The following is a 25,265-nucleotide window of genomic DNA, read 5'->3' on the forward strand; positions in this document are numbered from 1 at the left end:
AATTTTTTCAGACTAAATTGACAACCCATTCTGGAGTTAAGCAAAGTTAGATTTAGCAATAAGTTTATAGACTGAATTCACCAATTGATTCCTTATAGCAGTTGATCACCTTAAAATACTATTCCATTAATATTTTTTCTTTGAGAAACTATAATAGAAAGACTTGTACAGAAACTTTCAATCGAAAAAAAAATGTCAAATGACCGAAATTGTCAATTGTTCTCTAAAATATAATTACCATATAGTTTTTACCAGACACTATAATTGAATCATAATTAATAGCGATAAACGCTACTCGGGGAAAATGTTCAGCAAGTAAGACCTATACAAACAAGTCAAGATGACCGATATCGTCAACTAATCTATATAGTTGTTGCCGAGGAGAGGATTTTTTATTTTTAATTTATTTTAGTGTTACAGAAACATAGATAGAAGAAAATATTTGAGCACGCATTAATATAAATTAAAAATGAAAAAATAATCATTGATGCAAGATCTACACGGCCATAAATTCAAGACATTCAAGCTCTTGTGCACGGTTGAGTCTCTTGTTTTTGATGATTCTTTACAATATCTGTATACTGAATAATCCGTGTATATGCGGATATGGACAGTAAAATGCACATATTAGTGCCAACGTTAAAAATTTGATTCAAATAGAAAAAAAATATGATGATTAAAAAATACATGTCCGCTCGCATCCTTTGGTGGTTTTTTTTACCGCCTAGAAGTCAGTACATTTTGATGCAAATATTATAATTAATAATTATTGAACTCATTAATCGTTATCATATCAAGTAAATATAGACCAATAAAAGATTAACAAAACCAAAAGAAAGAAAAATTGTAACCATGTCTCCGTAAATAATATTCAACATCGCCAGCCACGTAACACAAGTTATGGATATTGATATACTAATAAGCAAATTATGATCATGGTCAAGAGGAAAAGTTTGAAATGGAATGCTTGTAAACATTTTAATATAAAAGGTATTATAAGAATATGATTGCAAAGACAACGACAATAGTATATTAACTCTTTTTTTTATTTTCCTTCGTTAAAATATAATAATAAAAACTTAAATGTTAGGAGACCTTCAATAGATTTCTGTTTGCCAAAGATCCTTTTTCTATTAGAATATTGATATGTTGAGATAAACTTACCGTCAAAATCTAAGCGAGCAGTGATTCTTAAAAGACATTTTCCTGTCTAATGATTTGGATATTTATCTTGTTTTATTGTATATATGAACTTATGAATGTCTTACATAGTGAAATGTAACGGTATCTCAGCTATACATCTTTTTGAACAATAAACAAAGAATTTAAATGGCCTACTACAATTTGTAAACAATTGGCCTTTTATTCTGCTACAATTAAAATATTACACATTGCGTTGTGGTAATGTAGTGATAAATAAGGGTATGCAGAACTTTAATTCATATACTAGACAAACAAATAATTCATTCTATTATTATTAAGATAATTAGATATCTGATTCAGCAAATAATATATATAATATATTTCTAAAAGTTTTAACATCCTGCGATGTGAAGACTGACAATTCCTTTGTGATGAGGAGACAGTGGACATAATGAACATCGTGCTGGTACAAAAGAGCAAATATCTACCATATGCGATTTTAATTCATCCGCTACAGATTTCTCGTCAATCTGCGCAACAACTGACGTGAAGGTAAGACAGTAGTATAATTAATAGGCGGGCCTGGGATTATTTAACATGGGGCTGATTTCCTAACAATTAAAAAATATGGGCGATTCTATACTTAATAGTTATAAATGTCGTGGAAAACATGATTTTGTTTTGTTTTGGGGGATGGGGGATCAAAGGGGTTGCTCGCCCTCTATTATTTATACCGCTGGATCAGCCACTGGAATCATTCTTGAAGGATTTTATAACAAGTCTGTTTAATTATGGCACACTAGCTCTTTCCACAGGGACTCGGTTAGCAGATAAAAAAAATTGTTAATGTTTTTTGTATATTTTTTATAATATTTCCTGTCTATTTGTATTGCTTTATTAACGTATTTGACGATGAAAGCGATATATTTTTGTTTTCTAGCAATGTGCAGTTTACTATCCCTATCCGTATACTGAACTATTTGTGTCAAAGCGACATGAATGGCCCCGTCCTAAAAAGTTGAAAAATCTGCAATTTCAATAACACATGTGGACACAAACATGATGGTATAAGTCTCACATTGATATGTTCATAATTATAAATAAACTGTTAACAAAACTCATAACTGTTAACAAAACTCAGCTCAAAATGTGGAGGCCTATAGGAAAAAAGTCTGTATAACTGATTTTCAACAATTTTCAAAGTTGTAAACCTTAATTTTGGCAAAACTTAATGGAGTGGAACAAAACTTAAACTTGATCTGTAACTCATCATGAGTAACTCACATACCAAAAATCAGCCCAATATCTGAAAGCGTTTAGAAAAAAAGTCTGTATAACTGTTATTTTCAAAAATTTATCAAAGTCCAAAGCCCGTAATTTCGGCAAAAATTAGCGAAGTGGAACAAAACTTAAACTTGAACAGTATCTCATCATGGTTAACTCACATACCAAAAATCAGCCCAATATCTGAAAGCGTTTAGAAAAAAAGTCTGTATAAATGTGATTTTCAACAATTTTCAAAGTTGTAAACCCTTAATTTTGGCAAAAATTAATGGAATGGAACAAAACTTAAACTTGATCTGTAACTCATCATGGTCAACTCACAAACCAAAATTCAGCCCAATATCTGAAGGCGTTTAGAAAAAAAACTCCGTATAACTGTGATTTTTAACAATTTATCAAACGCCGTAATTTCAGCAAAAATTAGCGGAGCGAAACGAAACTTACACTTGATCTGTAACTCATCATGGTTAACTCACAAACCAAACATCAGCCCAATATCTGAAGGTGTTTAGAAAAAAAAACTCCGTATAACTGTGATTTTCAACAATTTATCAAAGTCAAGAGCCGTAATTTCAGCAAAAATTAGCGGAGCGGAACGAAACTTAAACTTGATCTGTAACTCATCGTGGTTAACTCACAAACCAAAAATCAGCCCAATACCTGAAGGCGTTTAGAAAAAAACTCCGTACAATGGTTTGTTGCGGAATGACGGAATTTCGGAATGACGGAATTTCGGAATGACGGAATTTCGGACAAGGGTAAAAACTATATGGCACCGACAACTTCGTTGCGGGGCCATACAAATCATATATTGTCCCGACAATGTGTAACAGTCCGAACGAGAAAACGATTTATACTTCAAATACTGCACATATTTTGATCTCCGATAACTTTGCGTTGAAAACTAACTTGAAATATCAAAATAACATGCAATTAATTGCAATATTCCATCATTATTCTTTTTTGTTTTAGCCAAGAAGCATAAATATCCAACGAAAACACAAACAAAAGAAAACCAAGAATACACTGCTATGAATGCAAGGATTAGCATACAAAATGCAGTTTTTGGAGAAGGCATAAATAATCCAGTAAACCCAAGCCAAGCCAAAACAGTCTCTAGTATCAAAAAACCAAATAACAAAAAATCACAAGAGAAAGTGTCCGCTTCTACAGCGACAGCAACAAATGTCGCAAAACGAGATCAAGAACATTTTATGCGAGGTCACAAAGTTAATCATAGTCGAGGTATCACAAAAACGACATCGCAGCAACAAAATACGACGGAGAGAATCGCAGAAAATCACCAAAATGGAAATCCTGCAGCGAAAGTTCTGCAAAAGGAAGAAAACAACATACAGGCAAGTTAATTATTTATTGGCCTAAATACGAAAACAACACTTTGACTATACAGTGCGGATCAGTTTTAATCGCTCTTTAAATCTGTCAAGAGAACTTGTCTAGAAAACGGTCTTCTGTAGAACAGTTCTCATAAAACCCACAGAATAGTTTCAAAAAATACTTTTGGACAGTTCTAAACTAAAATTCAGTTTTTGAATTTGTTTTACATGATACTAAGTATAGTGCATATTGCCATGGAGTTGAATTTTGGCTCGCCCTTACTTTTAATAAACACTATTGTAGCGCTAAAAACAATTTTAGATGTTATTAGGATTGAACATTATTGAATAATTCATGAAAAGTAAGAACAATATCTCAGAATATTTTGTTAAAAATAAGATTCATAAATTTCCTACAACAAAAACGGTACACAAATAATAAACTAATTAATTCATAGATGAATTATGCATACGAATGGATAAATAAAATTGATAAGATCAGTAATAAAACAAATAAAATAAACCAATATACATATTATTTAAAATTGTTGTAGAGATAAAACCGTCAGGATCTATTCCATGGTGAAATTGTTCATACGAGAGAAAAGAGCATGATTACAACGTGTTGATGATTAATCATATTTCAAATGTTTAGATTTTACTTTAGAATTCCATTCAAATTGGAGAAAATAGCCGATACATATTAGACACTTTTAGCGAGTCTCAGTTTTCTTAGTCCGAGATTTCTCTGACGTCCAACGGCTGTTTTGCCAGACAAGCTGGGGCCGTGGGACGTCAGAGCTCGTCCCATATCAAAAAGTGGATATTTGCCCACCCAAAATAGATGCGCTGCTTCGTCGCGTCTGGTGCCGACTGGCGGCCTTGGAATTATATAAATCGGGTATCAATCTGTTCATTTTTCATTTATCTCTTCATTTATGTAAGTTTCACCTATCTGCCAACATTTATTTTTCCATATTTTAACAGTTTTCACAGAGACCCATCGATTTCTGCATTTTGACTTTCATTTTCAAAGATTATCACGTGACCACGAGAAAACAGCGCAAATGACCATAATGTAACACCTCGATCATTTACGATGCAAGTTATCTATATGTCCGAGAGCTTCCGACTGTTATCATGGTCGGAACTAAATGCTTAATACCGATCTCCTGTAAAGAAGGTGAAAATCGTGGTTGGCTTCTAAATCTTAAACATCGATCTCCTACAAAGGAGGTGAAAAAATATAAATATTTGCATATTTGAGTCTCGAGACCACGAACTCTCTCGTAACTTGACGTCCATTTAAAAGTGAAAGGCAAAATGCAGAAATCGATGGGTCTCTGTGAAAACTGTTAAAATATGGAAAAATAAAGGTTGGCAGGTAGGTGAAACTTACATAAATGAAGAGATAAATGAAAAATGAACAGATTGATACCCGATTTATATAATTCCAAGGCCGCCAGTCGGCACCAGAAGCGACGAAGCAGCACATCTATTTTGGGTGGGCAAATATCCACTTTTTGATATGGGCCGAGCTCTGACGTCCCACGGCCCCAGCTTGTCTGGCAAAACAGCCGTTGGACGTCAGAGTAATCTCGGACTACAGTTTTCTAGACCCGAATAAAATATTTAAAAACCTTTAATTTGATTACTGTGGATTCATTTTTATTCGTTGGATACCAATGTTCGTGAATTTCGTGGGTACGTGTGAACCACGAATTCAAATGTTCAACGAATTTTATATTTCAATAGACTTTGTACAGAGAGATTGGAAAAACCACGAAATCAAATATCCGCGAAAATGCAATTTTTCAGCAACCCACGAAAATTGATACCCACGAAAATAAATTAAATCCACAGTAATAATATTTCAACGTTGTTTTAGATTTCAATACCTGGATGCTCTGCAGATGGTCAAACTCAGTCTGTGATACAACCATCTAATGTTATTAGAGACCCGACTAAAAAAGATTCGGACGACAAGACAACGGACGAAAAATCAAACATTGTGGCTCCCTTACTCCCTACCAACACAGATACATCTGCCAACTCCAACAATTCAGCTGTAGATTCGAGATCGACCCCTGCCATTACAGATACACCTGCCAACCCCAATAATTCAGATATAGATTCAAGATCGCCCAATGGAACAGAACTGACGTCTACAGAAGACGATGATTTCTTTTCTCTTATTGGTCGAGCAGATGGACGTGTTTCAGAATTGGATCAACATAATGATGGAATTACTAGTTTACAAACTGCCAACGCGTCTGGAACAAGTTCTTAAGCAAAACATATCTAAAGGATAAGGAAAATATTCCTGACAAAACATAAACCGACTTAGATTCAACAGGGGTCGCATCTTACATTTTAATATATTTGTATCAGAGTTAGGTTTTCGTTGTTCGGCGCTCATCAAAGAAGAGTTCTGTAGGTCTGTGTTGTTCATTGCTCATCGAAGCACAGTATTGTAGGTATGTGCTATTAATCGCTCATCAAAAAACAGTTTTGTAGGTCTGTGTTATTCATCGCTCTTCAAAGCACAGTTTTGTATAGGTTTGTGTTGATAATCGCTCATCAAAAACAGATTTTTTAGTTCTGTTTTGTTCATCGCTCATCAAGGCGAAGTTTTGTAGGTCTGTGTTGTTAATCGCCCATTAAAGCACAGTATTGTAGGTCTGTGTTATTTATCGCTCTTCAAAGCACATTTTTGTATAGGTTTGTGTTGATAATCGCTCATCAAAAACAGTTTTTTAGTTCTGTTTTGTTCATCGCTCATCAAGGCGAAGTTTTGTAGGTCTGTGTTGTTAATCGCCCATTAAAGCACAGTATTGTAGGTCTGTGGTGTTAATCGCTCATCAAAAAACAGTTTTGTAGGTCGGTTTTGTTTATTGCTCATTAAAGCACAGTTTTGTAGGTCTGTGTTGTTCGTCACTCATCAAAAGCAGTTTTGCAGGTCTGTGTTGTTCGTCGCTCATCAAATAGCAGTTTTGCAGGTCTGTGTTATAAATCGCTCATAAAAACAGTTTTGTAGGTCTGTGTTTTATCGCTCATAAAAAAATCAGTTTTTTAGGTCTGTTTTGTTCATAGCTCATCAACGCACAGTTATGTAGTTCTGTATTGTTCATCGCTCATAAAAGCACAGTTTTGTAGGTCTGTGTTGTTCGTCGATCATCAAAAAACAGTTTTGTAGGTCTGTGTTGTTAATCGCTAATAAAAAACAGCTTTGTAGGTCTGTGTTTTATTGCTCATCAAAGCACAGATTTGTAGGTCTATGTTGCTTATCGCTCACCAAAGAACAGTTTTGTAACTCTGTTTTGTTCGTGGCTCATCACACAACAGTTTTGTAGGTCTGTGTTTTCTCGCTCACCGAAGCACAATTTTGCAGGTCTGTGTTGTCTGTCCCTTATCAAGGCACAATTTTGTAGGTCAATGTTGTGATGAGCCCATGAAAGAACAGTTCGTCGCTATGTAATTAAGTTGCTGAGGTATGTTGTACTGTTCAACTTTGTTGGTAATTCCTGTTTTGATTAATTTGCTGATGTTCCTTTTTATCGTGGAGTCAGGTTTTGGTGGTTGATGTAGTCTATTATTATGTCCAGTTTTTTCCTGTTAACCTCTATATATTTTATTGTATTATCTCAATTTTTGGCAAAGATTATATATTATTGTTAATAAGATCAAATGTTAATGATACAATACGAATTGGTGTAGAGTGGAGAAGGACATTCCATGATTTCTCTTTTCGGAGAACCCAATCTAAGGATCATGGCGTTAAAAATAATATGTAGATTATACAACCTAATTACACAAATAGACAATAAACAAGCATCTATATATTAACATAAGTAATCAATTTCAACTCAGCTGCATGGTCATAACAAAGAAGAAAACCATCAAACATAAAGTTTAACAGACCAGACGTGGTAGGGTATTTATCCATCCTTCACCCCACCAGGTTTCTGTGTCTATGTCAATATTTAAGCCCCCCTATTATATGATAGTGTTGTAAACAGAAAAAGAAACTTGCAACAACTGCCTTGTACTGTAGATATCTTATATCCGATCAAATTCGTCAATTTTTAATTTCCTTGTATTATAATTCAGTAGAATTATATAACAAGGAGTGTTAAAAGCATGTGCATGTTATTGTAACCTTCTAATACACGGTAGGTTTACATTTCATTTAGAAGCTTATTATCCGTACTTACTGTTTTGTACTATAGTTAATGGTGTTAAATTTCAATTCAACGATGTGCACATATCAAGGATACGGATTGACAGTTCTAAATTGTGCAGGTATGAAACAATCCTTGTAAACTTATCGCTCCTTTCAATAAACTTATTCTAAAAGGTTACCAATTCAACACTGTTAAAAGATCATTGAATATTGTTTTTATTGGTATGAATATTGATTTTGTTATCAGTAAATTATACACATTCATGGATCTACAACCTGTCGATACCTGTAACTTGGCATTGCACAAGGTCATGTTTTTCTCTGACTGTTTATGACGTCTTTTATCTAAATCCATTGGATGTTGGATGTGTACGGATTGATAGTTTAGTCTTAGATGCATGATTTTTTTTATTAGTTGTTAGTGGCTTTGAACTAGCTGTCAGATAACTGCGAGTACTCTCAGATCTGTTCATTGTGTCTTTTGTTGTCGGGATGTACAAGTACCCGGCCACGTCCACTTGTATTTTTGTCCACCTGATGAGTTAAGCCTTTTTCAACTGATTTTTATAGGTCGTTCTTATGTTGTACGGTTATACCACTGTCCTAGGTTAGGGGGATCCCGCTAACATGTTAAACCCCGCCACATTATTTATGTATGTGCCTGTCCCGAGTAAAGAGCCTGTAATTCAGTGGTTGTCGTTTGTTTATGTGTTACTTATTTGTTTTTCGTTCATTTTTTTTTTATATAATTTAGGCCGTTAGTTTTTCGTTTGAATTGTTTTACATTGTCTAATCTGGGTCTTTTATAGCTGACTATGCGGTATGGGCTTTGATCATTGTTGAAGGCCGTACGGTGACCTATAGTTGTTAATGTCTGTGTCATTTTGGTCTCTTGTGGACAGTTGTCTCATTGGCAATCATACCACATCTTCTTTTTTATATTTTCATTGTTTCACGGCTGTTATTATGGAGCCGTGTATAGCTGACTATGCAGTATGGATTTTGTTAATTGTTGAAGGCTGTATAGTGATATAAGTGATATCTAATGTGTGTTAACTACTCTGGCGGAAAGTCCAAATCATGCCACATCTTATTTTTGTTTTGTTATTTTGCATTTTAAATGACCCAAGGAAACAAGATCATTAGGATGATCATAGATGGTACACAAATTCGTGTGTAAACAATCATCAATTAAGAAATAACTAATCATCAATCAAGAAATAACTCTAAAATGATGATTTTCTGTAAAACAAATTACTTCTTGGTTCAATATTAATAGGTTCATACTATTTTTTGTTGTTTCCACTGTAAAATAAATTGAGAATGGAATTAGGGAATGAGTCAAAGAGACAGCAACCCGAACATAGAGCAGACAACAGCCGAAAGCCACCAATGGGTCTTCAATGCAGCGAGAAACTCCCGCACCCGGAGGAGTCCTTCAGCTGGCACCATTTATAGAAGCTAGGATTTTGAGCCAAGTGTTTGTTTACAATTATCGATTGATAAAATTGAGAAAGGAAATGGTGAATATGTCAAAGCGACAACCACCCGACCATAGAGCAAACAACAGCCGAAGGCAACCAATGGGTCTTCAATGTAGCGAGAATTCCCGCACCCGTAGGTGTCCTTCAGCTGGCCCCTAAAATATGCATAATAGTACAGTGATAATGGACGTCATACTAAACTCCGAATTATACACAAGAAACTAAAATTTAAAATCATACAAGACTAACAAAGGCCAGAGGCTCCTGACTTGGGACAGGCGCAAAATTGCGGCGGGGTTTTATGTAGATTTATTACAAAGGAGCAAAGACTGGCGTCCAGAATATGAACCATCACACAGTAGATTAAATTGTGTAAAAATGATGTATATATCAGATAGACTTTAACTTTCTGTATATATCAGATAGACTTTAACTTTCTATTTCTTATTAGAGCTTTCTTACAAATTGACGAAAGGTACGAACGAACGGAAAGGGAGCACGTATTTCATTTCTACAATAACAGTTAAAAGTGTCTTTGTTTTATCTAGTAAAACAGCATTCTTTTCTAAATCAAGTTTCTTTAAAAAAAAAAAAAATATCGCAAATAATACACGATTTTAATATAATAAAACAGAGAAAAATAGTGTCAAATACACTTACGTCCGATACGTTACTTACGTAAACCACGAGTACACACATTTCCGCGGGAATTTTTCAAGCATGAGTTTCACGGAAGTATTTATGTTTCTGTTAGGGAAGAAGACAATGTATTTGCTTTAACATTTTCTTATGTTAAACATTGCAACATTGTAATATTGAAGAGTGGGGGAGGGGCCGGTTTTTAGTCTTCAAGGGGCATTTGTTTCGTATGCCAGTAATCTATATTTAGAATATTTTGTAGCGTTATCTCCTCCAACCTGGTGGTATCAATAATCATATTCTAACCTATCGTACGTCTCGAAATCCTAAATATATCTCAAGAAAAATCCAATTTCATAAGTGTCGTTACATATACGATAATTGTCCGAAGTTTCACAACTATTATTTAAATATGTCAAAATAAAGGATCCATAAAACGAGTCTTACGTATGATTCGTCAAGCATACGTACCTTTCGTCAATTTGTAAGAAAGCTCTAATAGTAATAAACACTAACTTAATATAATAGGAAGCGTGCGCTATGTTCTAAGCTAATACAGTGCTTTTATACTATAATCGTATATGATGTGGCAAAATTACTTCCTACTAATAAAAAAAAAATTGTATTTTCTTTTGTTGTATAAGAATTACAGTCACAATCAACACACACGTTTAATCTCAATCCATAAACGAAAGAGTGCTACATCAACAAAATGCACCATGTGCCTATTTATCACAATTCAAGGAAATTGAAAAGGACATCACTTAACTGTTGTTTTATCAGATAAGTCATCATCAACATCAAGCTTCAAAAATCGATTAATTAAAGTTAACCAGAATAGAAATGAAATTACTTAGTATTTTATTTTATGACTAAGAGAAAACAATATTTGTTTGGCAAAACAAAAAGGATTTATGTTTAGGGTTAACTTTTTTTTAAATACCCATATGTATATGGGGTACATTCAACAAAAGTGTTTACATCATCATGTAAGTGTCAAATGTATGCACTCTATGCATGAAATAAATACGGTATATGTAAAACTCACGACAATATTTTTATTTCAACCTTCTCACACTTCCTGGAAAGTAACTTGTCTAGTGTAGATGTCCTGATACAAATGTAAATAATTTAAAAACAATCCCTACTGATTCATAAATTGACGTTGACTCCTACAAGGAAGTGTTAAATTTGAATATGAATTAAAGAAACATAAACAATATCAAGAGTAAAATAAAAGATTCATATGAAAATACAGGCCCTTGGTAAGAAGTAATTATTAATGTTTACATCAGATGCTTTAAAACCGGAACTAGAACAAACTACATATAGATTTATGTAAATGATAAATAGTATGCATAACTCTTTCGCTCTTTTCTATAATTTGTCATTCATCGCTTTTATTTATTAGGTCTGAGAAAGATGCGAGTAGCTATCATTGTCGTGCGTCAATTGGTATGATTGATCAATGGTAACTCATCCTAACAGAGACGAGTAACCCGTTGTTAATGTACAGAAGGAAAATGTCAACGATATCAATCATCTTTCATCTGAATGCACATCATTGTAAAATACATCTTTTTGTATACGTGAAATAACAAAAATACCGAACTCAAAGAAAATTCCAAACGGGAAGACCCTTCACAAATGGCAAAATTAAAAGCCCAAACACTTTAAAATAATAGAAACAACTGTCAATTTCCTGACTTGGTACAGACATTTCTTTATGTATAGAATAGTGACATCAACTTGGTATTATAGCTAGTGATCATCTCACTTATATGACAGTCATATATATTTCCTTTATATTGTATTTTTTTTAACTATATCGCTGTGTTGAAGATAAATGCAAATATAGGAAATAGATATTTGTTCTTCTTCCTCAATGTAATAAGTGGTCCTTATTGTCTTTTCAAATTGTCAAAAATGTCTTATAATAGATATAGGAAGATGTGGTATGAGTGCCATTGAGACAACTATTTATCCAAGTCAAAATTTATAAAAGTAAACCATTATAGGTCAAGGTACTGTCTTCAACACGGAGTCTAGGCTTGATAAACACCGAATAGCAAGAAACTCTTATGAATTACATCAACAATCGACACCTACTGAACATCAGGTTGCTGACGTGTGACAGGTGCATACAAATGCAGCGGGTTTAAACGTTTTATAGGTACAAACCTTAACCCTTACCTGAAACAAAAGTGTAACATCATAACAAAAAAAGACACAATATAAAATATCAATTGAAGTACTTAACTCAATCAAAAGACATATAAACACAAGTGAACATACACTGAACGAATGCATTTGATCTATAAAATAAAATAATGATTGAATAAATAAAGGTAAAAGTAGTATACCGCTGTGAGATGTTAAAAAAATATATATTTTTACCCAAATCATGAATCGTTAAAAATTGATAATCATATGTGGGTCCCCATTCGAAATGTAAGAAAGATCTTGATATTAAGGGGACTCATTTTACTTTTAAAAATTGTAATATATAATGCAATAACTTTCGGCGTGATCCACTAACGGTAGCCAAATTTCACATTCTTGTGCAAAAGAATAAAATTATCGAATTTCAAAGAGCAGACAAAGTTGTTGTTTACCGATACCGGAAATTTATATACGATCCGGGTAACTTATCGGTCCTTTAAATAAAGTTATCATCAAAGGGTATCAATTCAACACAATAACTAGAATCTATGGATTTTGTTTTTATCGGTATTTTAAAATCAAACTAAATATTATTTGTATAAATATTTGCAAATTCATGGCTCTACAATCTGTCGATACCTGTATCTTTGTATTGTACAAGGTCATGTTTTTCTCTGACTGTTGATGACGTATCTACACTAAATCCATTGGATGTTGAAGAATGTTTACTTATATAAAAGTCTCAGTTGCATGTTTTTTTATTATTATTAGTTGATATTGGATTGACCTAGCTGTCAGTTACTGCGAGTAATCTACTATCTATACTTAGTTTCATTTTTTTGTGGTGATTTATTAGTACCCTGCCACAGTGTCACGTGTTTATTAAATGTTTTTTGTCGAGCCTGCAACTTTTGTTACAGAAAGCTCGACATAGGGATAGTGATCCGGCGGTGGCGGCGGCGGTGTTAGCTAACTTCTTAAAAGCTTTATATTTTAGAAGTTGGAAGACCTGGATGCTTCATACTTTGTATATAGACGCCTCATGTTACGAACTTTCCGTCAGTCACATGTCCAATGTCCTTGACCCTCATTTTCATGGTTCAGTGACTACTTGAAAAAAAAGTTCAGATTTTTTGTAATGTTAAATTCTCTCTTATTATAAGTAATAGGATATCTATATTTGGTATGTGCGTATCTTGCAAGGTCCTCATGCCTGTCAGACAGTTTTCACTTGACCTTGACCTCATTTCATGGATCAGCGAACAAGGTTAAGTTTTGGTAGTCAAGTCCATATCTCAGATACTATAGGCAGTAGGTCTAGTATATTCGGTGTATGGAAGGACTGTAAGGTGTACATGTCCAACTGGTAGGTGTCATCTGACCTTGACCTCATTTTCATGGTTCAGTGGTTATAGTTAAGTTTTTGTGTTTTGGTCTGTTTTTCATATATTATATGCAATAAGTCTACTATACTTGGTGTATGGAATGATTGCAAGGTGTACATGTCTAGCTGACAGGTGTAATCTGACCTTGACCTCATTTTCATGGTTCAGTGGTCAAGGTTAAGTTTCTGAGTTTTGGTCTATTTTTCTAATACTTTATGCAAAAGGTCAACTATATTTAGTGTATGGAAATATTTTATGATCTATATGTCAGTCGCGCAGGTTTTATTTGACCTTGACCTCATTTTCACGGTTCATTGCTAAGTGTTAAGTATTTGTGTTTTGGTCTGTTTTTCTTAATTTATAAGCAATAGGTCAACTATATTTGTTTTATGGAAGAATTGTTAGCTGTTAATGTCTGCCTTGCATGCTGGATCTGACCTTGACATCATTTTCATGGTTCTTTGATCAATTTTTAGTTATCTTGGTTAATGTTGAGTTTATGTGACAGTTGTAATAAAGCTTTAAATATATATAGGACTATCAACATAATATCAATGATTAGTAAAGAAGGCGAGACATTTCAGCGTGTGCACTCTTGTTGCTGCTTTGTATCGATCTGTTGAGTTAACCTCTGTTTAAGTGTTAATTATAGTTTGTTCTTATGGTTCACTGTTACACCAATGTCCTAGGTTAGGTTGAGCACTGTGCCTTCTAACTAACATAACCCACCACATTCTATATGACGATTGTGCTTGTAAGTCAGGAATCCAGTGGTTGTCGTTTGTTCTTGTGTATCATATTTGCTTTTCGTTTATTATTTTATACATACATCAGGCTGTTTAAGTTGTTTTACGTTTGACATTTTAGGGCCTTTCATAACTGACTATGCGGTATGGGTGTTACTCGTTGTTGAATGCCGTATGATGACTTATAGTTGTTAATTTCTGTGTCATTTGGTCTCTTGTGAAGAGTTAGTTCATTGTCTTCTTTTTTTATACTATCAGCCTCCAAAAACAATATATGTTGCTGCAAGTCTTCCGTGTTTAGTAATGATAAGGTTGGTGTGTTTCATCTTACTGTTCGCTACCCCGAATATAGGCTAACGCTTGCCTTCTTTTTTAAGTTGACCTTCTTGCCTTGTACCACGGAAAATTTAGTAATGCATTCGTGTAAAATCTATTAATTAAATTGTTTAATTAACAAGTGTGGACACAGATCAGTGTGGATAGTATAGATATAATTCCCCTTGAAGAGAAGACTAGATTTCATCAATTTATCTAGTATGTTGATTGATTAACAACTTGAGCAAACATATTGGAAGCTACTGCATATTCTATCCTACACACAAGCATTTATATTATGCATAAATTACATCCGGCCCTCTTCTGAAAAAAAATCAGTATTTGTGCAACTTGCAGCAAATATTTTATATATTTTTATAGATATAAATTTATTTACAGCCAGCTAACAGTAAGCTCAAGAATATTTTCAAATATGATATTCATGTTTTCTGCAAATGTGCTGCAAGTCCACCACACAAACATTACTATGCCAAGAAATATTTGCTGCTGATCTGCAGCCAATATTTTATCCAACTGAGTATTTGTTGCAGACCTGCAGCAAACATTGATATGCAAATCAATAGTTTTCCTTCGTTTTTGCTGTAAACCTGCAGCGAACATTTATATGAAGGAAAAAAGTTTTCTCCTGTAAGTTTGCTGCAATCATGCTGGAACTACATACATTACAATTGATTAATTTCATGTTGTGTGCAATCTACAACATTATTTTTTAATAGCGAGTTCCCAAAACAAAGTTTGGTAACATACACACAACCATTTCAATACTTATGTTTCACCAATATGTTTTATAAATGCTACTAGTACTATTTTCTGATTGGTTGAAGTGCTCAAATGTTTTAGTTTCAAGTTAAAATGATTTTTTGCATACACAGCTCGCTATTTTTATTTTATGACAAAATTCAACGTGACTCATAGAAATATTATATTTCATATGTAAATCCAAACAGATTTGAGAGTAAAATGTGTTATAAATATCTTTGTAAATTGTTTTCAAACTGTATACAGTCATTTGAGGAGGTGACAAAGAAGTACTTTCATTAGTTTACAATCTATGAATAGTGTATGTTTATTCTTTTTTATTTCGAAATTGAATAATGGAATTTTTTTATTTTTTATATCCAAAAACGTAATGAACCTGCCATACCTTTCTGCGCAGTCATATTTAAAATTAATTTAACACATTCCCCATTTCAATTCTCAATTTTACAATCAACATGCACTCACCAATTAATTTCGAATTCTCAACTTACATTAGAGGTAGTGACTAGTATACATTTCTTGTGTATTTCTTTCGATGCTCATGCAAACAACTAGAATGGTCCAAGATGTCTGTTATATAGCTGCAAATATCCCTCACATCAATTCTTATGCAACTTATTTTACTGCGAACATGTTTTCTTCTGCAAACTTGCCGCAAGCTTGCAGTATAAATCTTTCAGAAAACTTGCATGCACGTAGTATTTCAAAACCGGTAAGACCATGAAGACCTATCTAACGGACATTATAGAAAATATTTCCTCTTGCTACAAACATATTTATTTTGGCAAAGATTTCAGAACAGTACTGTAGATTTATATATTTTCGTATTGGTTAATCATATAAATAACATATTCAAACATTTGTCAATGATATACTTCTGTAAACATTTCCCTTATTCATTGCCAAATTAAGATCATGCAGATTTTGAAAAAGTTTGTTTGATATTATTATAGAAATTCATGAAAATGTATCAAATAAAATAGTAGTAATATCTCCAAACTAACGGAAGCAGTACATTCACCTTTGCTTACGTACCTTCAAATATACAATTAACAGATCAGTGCATGTTTACATGTCATTATAAATAGATGGGTTGGGTTGACATGGTTCTATTAACAGATTAATGCATGTTTTCAGGTCATTATAAATTGCATGATGGGTTAAGTTGACATGGTTCTATTAACAGATCAATGAATTTTTACAGGTCAATATAATGAGATAGACTAGGTTGCCATGGTACCATTAAGAGATCCGTGTCTGTTTAAACGTCAATATAATTAGATAAGTTAAGGTTGCCATGGTACCATTAACAGATTAGTGCATGTTTACAGGTCAATATAATTAGATCGGTTAGGTTGACATGGTTCTATTAATAGAACAATGAATGTTTACAGGTCAATATAATTAGATAGGTTAGGTTGCCATGTACCATTAACAGATAAGTGCATGTTTACAGGTCATTATACATTGATGGGTTAGGTTGACATGGTACAATGAACAAATTAGTGCATGTTTACAGGTCAATATAATTAGATAGGTTAGGTTGCCATGGTACCATAAACAGATCAGTGCCTGTTTACAGGTCAATATAATTAGATCGGTTAGGTTGACATGGTACCATAAACAAATCAGTGCCTGTTTACAGGTCAATATAATTAGATCGGTTAGGTTGACATGGTACCATAAACAGATCAGTGCCTGTTTACAGGTCAATATAATTAGATCGGTTAGGTTGACATGGTACCATAAACAGATCAGTGCCTGTTTACAGGTCAATATAATAAGATCGGTTAGGTTGACATGGTACCATAAACAAATCAGTGCCTGTTTACAGGTCAATATAATAAGATCGGTTAGGTTGACATGGTACCATAAACAAATCCGTGCCTGTTTACAGGTCAATATAATTAGATCGGTTAGGTTGACATGGTACCATAAACAAATCCGTGCCTGTTTACAGGTCAATATAATTAGATCGGTTAGGTTGACATGGTACCATAAACAAATCCGTGCCTGTTTACAGGTCAATATAATTAGATCGGTTAGGTTGACATGGTACCATAAACAGATCAGTGCCTGTTTACAGGTCAATATAATAAGATCGATTAGGTTGACATGGTACCATAAACAAATCAGTGCCTGTTTACAGGTCAATATAATTAGATCGGTTAGGTTGACATGGTACCATAAACAAATCCGTGCCTGTTTACAGGTCAATATAATTAGATCGGTTAGGTTGACATGGTACCATAAACAAATCCGTGCCTGTTTACAGGTCAATATAATTAGATCGGTTAGGTTGACATGGTACCATAAACAAATCAGTGCCTGTTTACAGGTCAATATAATTAGACCGGTTAGGTTGACATGGTACAATAAACAGATCAGTGCCTGTTTACAGGTCAATATAATTAGATCGGTTAGGTTGACATGGTACCATAAACAAATCAGTGCCTGTTTACAGGTCAATATAATTAGATCGGATAGGTTGACATGGTACAATAAACAGATCAGTGCCTGTTTACAGGTCAATATAATTAGATCGGTTAGGTTGACATGGTACAATAAACAGATCAGTGCCTGTTTACAGGTCAATATAATTCGATCGGTTAGGTTGACATGGTACCATAAACAGATCAGTTACTGTTTACAGGTCAATATAATTAGATCGGTTAGGTTGACATGGTACCATAAACAGATCAGTGCCTGTTTACAGGTCAATATAATTAGATCGGTTAGGTTGACATGGTACCATAAACAGATCAGTGCCTGTTTACAGGTCAATATAATTAGATCGGTTAGGTTGACATGGTACCATAAACAAATCAGTGCCTGTTTACAGGTCAATATAATTAGATCGGTTAGGTTGACATGGTACAATAAACAGATCAGTGCCTGTTTACAGGTCAATATAATTCGATCGGTTAGGTTGACATGGTACCATAAACAAATCAGTGCCTGTTTACAGGTCAATATAATTAGATCGGTTAGGTTGACATGGTACCATAAACAAATCCGTGCCTGTTTACAGGTCAATATAATTAGATCGGTTATGTTGACATGGTAACATAAACAAATCCGTGCCTGTTTACAGGTCAATATAATTAGATCGGTTAGGTTGACATGGTACCATAAACAGATCCGTGCCTGTTTACAGGTCAATATAATTAGATCGGTTAGGTTGACATGGTACCATAAACAAATCCGTGCCTGTTTACAGGTCAATATAATTAGATCGGTTAGGTTGACATGGTACTATAAACAAATCCGTGCCTGTTTACAGGTCAATATAATTAGATCGGTTAGGTTGACATGGTACCATAAACAAATCCGTGCCTGTTTACAGGTCAATATAATTAGATCGGTTAGGTTGACATGGTAAGTATGTAGCATTCTATGTAGTGTTTTGTAGACATGATCTTTTACTTTGTTGTTTTCACATTTTGCAATGTGTTGCCCATCTTTTAGTTTTTAATACCCTCTTGAAATTTTCCTCTTTTTTTAAAGCTATTTCTGTTGTTTTTTTTAATTGAAAAGCAATATCAAATCATCTGTGAAACAAACAAAGAAATCACAATAAGCACACTATAACTCGTTACTTGAGGGCGACAAAGAGTATAAATAATCAGACGAAGAACTACCGTTCACATCTCACTTCAAAATATTGATGACTCTAACGAAAATCGAAAAGTAAAACTTATATGTTTATATCAAATATGCATAATTGATCATTCTACGTCAGACAGAACACAGAAAATCGGTGAACACATTTTGATGATAAATTTTTTCCAATTTCAGACTGCAATAATTGGTGTTGATAGATAATTTTGATTTTTCCTAGTCACAGAGTCAACAATGGCCACTGGTGGAACAGAAATCGAGGACATCGCACAGGATATTAAAATTGGACAGATTGTTGATAAATCGGATGCGAAACTTAATCATACATCAAAACAACAAATTAAGAATGAAGGAAACATTATATCCGTATCGACATCGGATAGGCATGCGCATCGGACTTCTCGTCATAACCGAACGGTATTGTCTGATGATGGAGGAAGGTCAACACACAACTTATCATCATCGCCAGATTTGGATAAAAATTGTACTAGTAGACAACCGGGACTGTTCCAATCATTTTCACACTCAGGTGTAAACATACGTGAAAAACCGACTCCAACAAACACTGCACGAAGTCTATCAAAACCGGTAAGACCTACAGCAAGTTTGTTTGTTTTTTTATTGACTATTACGCAAAAATATCGGCTACAACGACTGTAATATTTATACCATGGACGTGACGTGCAATGTATGTTATCAGGCCTTGACAAGAACTTCTATCTGGCTTTATCATTCTAAGATTTGTGATGCATCAGAGTACACTCACGATGTGGGTTAGTGGAAGAAATAATAATGCAAATACTATAATATTTTTTTGGCATATTTGATAGATTTTTCATATTTAAGCTTGAATCAGAGCGTTTTTAATGACTTAATCAGTTAAAATCTTGCACATACACTAATTGAAACAATTGAAATAGACACTTAAGTGTTTAAAAAGAGGTCAAAATCTTTCGTTAGATGAACCTGAAATTTGAGGCCAAAATCGGTCCTTACCGGACCTACTCCTTTGACATTTTAAAGTATTTTATAACATATTTTTCAAAATCGAGAATCAGTTATTAATCTTATGTATGTTTCAAAACAGCAAAGATTTTCTTCCAACTTTTGTTAATTGATTTTAAGAGTAATAATTAATTAACTGGTGTCTATTTTTTATTTCTTATATGACCAGGAAGAAGCTAACAATTCACACACAGCGAGATTGTCAGTTAACAGTAAAATACAATCAAATGTCAGAAAGTTACCAACAACAAAAAAGAAGTCTGTAACCCGGAGATTACTTGAGGCCTTTCGAGGAAACCATTCTCAATCTAATGAAGCAGATTTTAAAGGTAGTTATAAAGGAGAAAAGCTGAAAACTAAATTCATTATGGAAAACAAAGTTAAGATAAACGATGACACTAGTCTACCTGGAATTAAACCGGACGGACGTGTTTCACTTACAGATGTCAAAAGTCAAATACCTGCAGGTCACACAAATGATGTCTGCAATATTCCCCCTAATCATCAGGATAACTCGATTCTTGAGCACAGAAATGCAGAAAGGAACCCGGCAAAAAATAGTAACCGTTTTTCTATAACTGAAATTACTGTATCAAAAGACAGTATTGCAGAATTAGACGTCGATGTTATAGTTAGTAGTGAAGATTCTGCAATACAAAGCGGAGGTATGGTGGCTAAGATTGTTGCTGAAAAGGGAGGTAAGCTCCAAGAGGTTTGCAAAGACTGTTTGAGAAAGATGTGTTCGAATATACCTTACTGGACTTTCCAACCCACCCCTGCTACGGAAAAATTGAAATGTAAACATGTCTTCCATGCTGTTGTGCCACAGTTTTCCATTCAAAATCAAGATAAATGGACGGAAGGACTTCAATCATTGTTAAAGAATATACTCAGTAGAACAGAGTTTATGGGATACGAGTCTTTAGGCCTTCCAATAATTGGGACTGGCAAGAATGGGGCACCTTCTGACTTTGTGATTGATTTGATTTGCGAATCTGTAAATCAGTTTTCTCTCTCAAAAACATCAACTAATGGTTTGAAAACTGTGATTATAGTCCATCCTGACAAACGAGTCAGGCAAATTTTAGAGGAAAGAGTTACACTTTTACGAAATGGCGCTCCAAAACAAAAAACAAAGATTGCACCAAAGACAACGAAAGGAAACGGGAAAATGTACTTCCAGAATGTTGAAGATACAGAGACAGACAAATGTCCTATTTGTTTAGAAGAAATATCCGGTTCCAAATTGAGACAGCTCTCCAGATGCAAGCATATATTTTGTAAGAAATGTCTTGAAGAGTGTTTTAAACGAATGCCTACGTGTCCAATATGCAACATGGTTTACGGCGAATTAACCGGAAATCAACCAGAAGGACTTATGATAGAATGCTTCCTAAATGATATCCATCTACCGGGTTATAAAGATTGTGGCGTAATCAAGATTTTCTACTTATTCTTTGATGGGAAACAATTGGTGAGTTTTCTGAAATATAATGAAACGGGAAACAAAGTAGAAGTAATTATAACTCCTTCATCTATTTTTTTTTTTATATAAACCTAAAATGTAAAATCACAAAAAAACTGAACTCCGAGGAAAAGTGAAGTGTGTTTGATATTTATTTAAAATCTGATAGTCATAAACATATAAATAAATACATTTACATGGATCATGATCTCTTATAACCAGCTGATATTTTAAATTAAAAATTCTTCAAGCATGCTCATCCCCGCCACATGTTATAATCAATTCAAGAATATATGTTAGTCAGTGGTTGTCGTTGGCTCATATACAGAAAAAAATAGATGTGGTATGATTTCGAATGAGACAACGCTTCACATGAGACCAAATGACAAAGAAATTAACAAGTATTGGTCATCGTCCGGCCTTCAACAGACACAACATCGTGTCTACCATATTTGTTTTTTCAAAAACTATATTGATATAAAAGAGGTACCAAAAGGTACCAGAGGGACAGTCAAACTCACAAATCGAAAATAAACTGACAACTGACAAATTAGGCCGTCAGTTTTCTCAATTAAATTTTGATATATTTTTCATGTCGTTGCATTATATAGCCTCCTATTCGGTATGATATTTTTTGCATTGACAAATCTCTTCGGTGGCCTATAACTGCTGACATCCACATCATTTGTACTACGGTAGATAGTTGTCTCATCGGCAATTATACCATATCTCATAATCTTGAATTCCAGTCATACTTATAAAACATATGCAAGAAAACCAATGCAACAACTCTTTGGTGGTTTCGTAAGTGATCTTGTTGTCTTTATAACTTGACCAAAGTGTCCTACTTGCCTTTCGTCCGGGATGTCTAAATTCGACATATCTCTGTTTCGAGTAGTTGTGCATGTATTCTTTTACTGAACTCAGAATACCTTGCTTAAACATTATTTATATGGTTTTTGTTCACTCGTGTACATTGTTGTAATCAACGAATGTATATTTCATATGTTTCTATATCCTAAACCGTTAGGACTTTCTTTTGAAATAAAGTTGTTATATTTTTACAATAAATTATTTTTTTATAGAAAGGACAACCCAACCCAGGTAAAAGTTTCGAAGGAACGAACAGGACAGCATACTTACCAGACAACACAGAGGGACAGAAGGTTCATCGGTTACTGAGACGCGCCTTCCAACAACGTATTCTCTTTACGATTGGCAGTTCTAGGACAACTGGAAAAGAAAACGTGGTCACATGGAACGATGTTCATCATAAAACAAGAATGGATGGAGGACCTGCTAGGTAAATATAATATCATACTTTTCAATTTAATAGACAGAGGATCTGCGATGTAACTATAATATTAGATTTGTCAAAATAATAGACTGAAGGCCTGCGAGGTAATTATGATATCAGGTTTTTCAACATAAGAGATTATGTAGATCCCATTTACATTCGATTAAATCTGAAACAATGAACACTTTCTCTGTAAGTATAGTCAGTGTTATACCATACTATGATCTACACACACAAAAATCCGAAAGGTCAACGACTTCGCTACGCTGCATTCATAAACAATCGTCTCATCAACAATGATCTAAGTAGTTATCAAATTTCGTAAACCTTTTTAATCACGAAACGTTAAGATAGTTACCATATTGCTTTGAAAGTAGCAGAGACGACTATATGACTATTTCGGAGTTTCACAGACCAAACTATGTTCCATTCCAACGATGAGATATAGATCAAAGCAAAATATTTTAGTGTTTACATAAGCACAAAGATTGCAGAACGAAAATAATCAAATCATTTAAAGGATTATCAAACTGTCTGGTGCAATACCAAAATATAGATACGTCCATTCTTTAAAGTAACTATACAATATTTGGACCACTTTAGGGTTATATATGTGCATTTAGATAGAAGAGAGTTTCGGCGACGCCGTTTACAGCTGGATTTGCTATTTGCTATACTTCCACTGCAAACGATTCCGTTTGTGTGTAAACATTGAAATTTAGATTTTGAATATATAATATCTATATAATTTTTAGAGCTAACGTTTAATTATTCTGAAACGAACATATGGTACATAAGAATTATAAAAGTTTCTTATACGTGCTAACACTACATAAATCAAAGTTCCAATATTGTTTTTCTCTTTAAGGTTTGGATATCCAGATCCAGAATATGTGTCACGTGTCCTTGACGAACTTGCAGTCAAGGGAATTACAGAAGAATAAATTATTGTATAATATATCTTGTTGCAATGTTTGACAGCTATTGAAAAAAAAGTATATTTATTTAAAGACGTTTACGTTATTGGATATATTCTAACATAATGTATTGCTTCTGAAATAAATGATTCGACGATTATTAGAGAGAAATATAGAAAGGAGTATTTAATAAAATAAAAACTGCTGGGAGTTATAAGGCTGGTTTATCTTAAATTGGTGCTTATGGGTCGATGGCACTGCTGGTGGAGTTTTAAATGCCCGATGGTATCACCATCCCAGTAGTCAGCACTTCTGTGTTGACTTGATTTATCATTGATATGTTCATAATTATAAATAACCTGATAACAAAACTTTGCATTTTTGAAATAATAAGGCTTTTCTATCTCAGGAATAAATTACTTAAGCTGTATTTGGCAAAACTTTTAGGACAATTTGGTCTTCAATGCTCTTCAACTTCGTACTTTATTTGGCCTTTTAAACATTTTTTTATTTAAGATATAATTCTGTTCTGCCATGCTCGATGCTCATTTTAACATGGGTAGGCATTATATTTGTTAAGTTTACAAATATAATGCCTACCCATGTTAAAATGAGCATAGAGGATAGAATTATTTCGATTCTAATAGGAATATTTGAACTTTTTCACTTCAAAGCGGACCTATAGTAGACGCTCGGAATATCGCCATTTTGATTTCATGAACCAAAAACGTTATAGAAAATCAGAAGTTTATCAATAAAAAAAGAACAGAAACATTTAAATAAACTCATCATAGATACCAGGACCAATTTTTTTTTAAATACGCCAGACGCGCGTTTCGTCTAAAAAATCAGTGACGCTAGAATCCAAAAAAGTTGAAAATGCCAAATAAAGTACGAAGTTTAAGAGCATAAACTTACTTTTATAATGTTTTTATTTAATTTCCTAGCGAGCAACACCAACAAAAATGTCCATTTTGATCTCTGGCGTTGTTCAAAATTCATCTGACGTTGCAATTTCAATTGTGCCGTCAATCACATGCAGCCTATTTTCTATTTGAATTAGAACATGGTTTTGTACCCAAAGCTTAAGAAGAACGTCATATTAGAATCGAGCGTCACTGGTTAGTCTTTTGTAGACGAAACGCGCGTCTGGCGTTATTAAAAAAAATACAATCCTGGTATCTATACTGAGTTTATTTAATAGCATGGAAATTGCTTAATATTTTTCGCAGTGCTATCCTTGTAGAGATATTTATTTTGTTTGAAACCATATTTGTATACTATGATGACTGTAATTACTGTAATCGATCAACATTGCTTTAAAGGCAAAATAAATTGTTTGATTTTGTTTCAGTTGTTGTACGTGGGATACTATATTATCTTAAAAGAGGGACGAAAGATACCAAAGGGACAGTCAAACTCATAAATCTAAAATAAACTGACAACGCCATGGCTTAAAATGAAAAAGACAAACAGACAAACAATAGTACACATGACACAA

At 33.8% G+C, this 25,265-nt stretch overlaps 1 protein-coding gene across 1 annotated transcript; it reads left to right on the top strand.

Annotated features, from left to right (window-relative positions):
• The first annotated feature begins 1,424 nt into the window (after window positions 1-1,424).
• On the top strand, window positions 1,425-25,112 carry LOC143054098 (uncharacterized). Its single transcript, XM_076226994.1, has 8 exons — window positions 1,425-1,695; window positions 3,400-3,785; window positions 5,653-6,920; window positions 6,961-7,936; window positions 19,258-19,668; window positions 20,255-21,559; window positions 22,636-22,853; window positions 23,716-25,112. Exons 5-8 carry the CDS (start codon window positions 19,315-19,317, stop codon window positions 23,789-23,791), a joined length of 1,953 nt encoding a protein of 650 aa, XP_076083109.1. The 5' UTR covers window positions 1,425-1,695; window positions 3,400-3,785; window positions 5,653-6,920; window positions 6,961-7,936; window positions 19,258-19,314; the 3' UTR covers window positions 23,792-25,112.
• Window positions 25,113-25,265: the final 153 nt, after the last annotated feature.

Source organism: Mytilus galloprovincialis, chromosome 12 (genome assembly GCF_965363235.1).
Source record: "Mytilus galloprovincialis chromosome 12, xbMytGall1.hap1.1, whole genome shotgun sequence".
In the NCBI taxonomy this organism is placed as follows: Eukaryota; Metazoa; Mollusca; class Bivalvia; order Mytilida; family Mytilidae; genus Mytilus; species Mytilus galloprovincialis.

Bases quoted from the DNA above. Each gene is read 5' to 3' on its own strand.
- LOC143054098 (XM_076226994.1), top strand. From the start codon at position 19,315: ATGGCCACTGGTGGAACAGAAATCGAGGACATCGCACAGGATATTAAA. The intron at 19,669-20,254 runs GTAAGACCTACA...TTATATGACCAG, and splicing joins CACGAAGTCTATCAAAACCG to GAAGAAGCTAACAATTCACA. The intron at 22,854-23,715 runs GTAAATATAATA...TTTCTCTTTAAG, and splicing joins ATGGATGGAGGACCTGCTAG to GTTTGGATATCCAGATCCAG.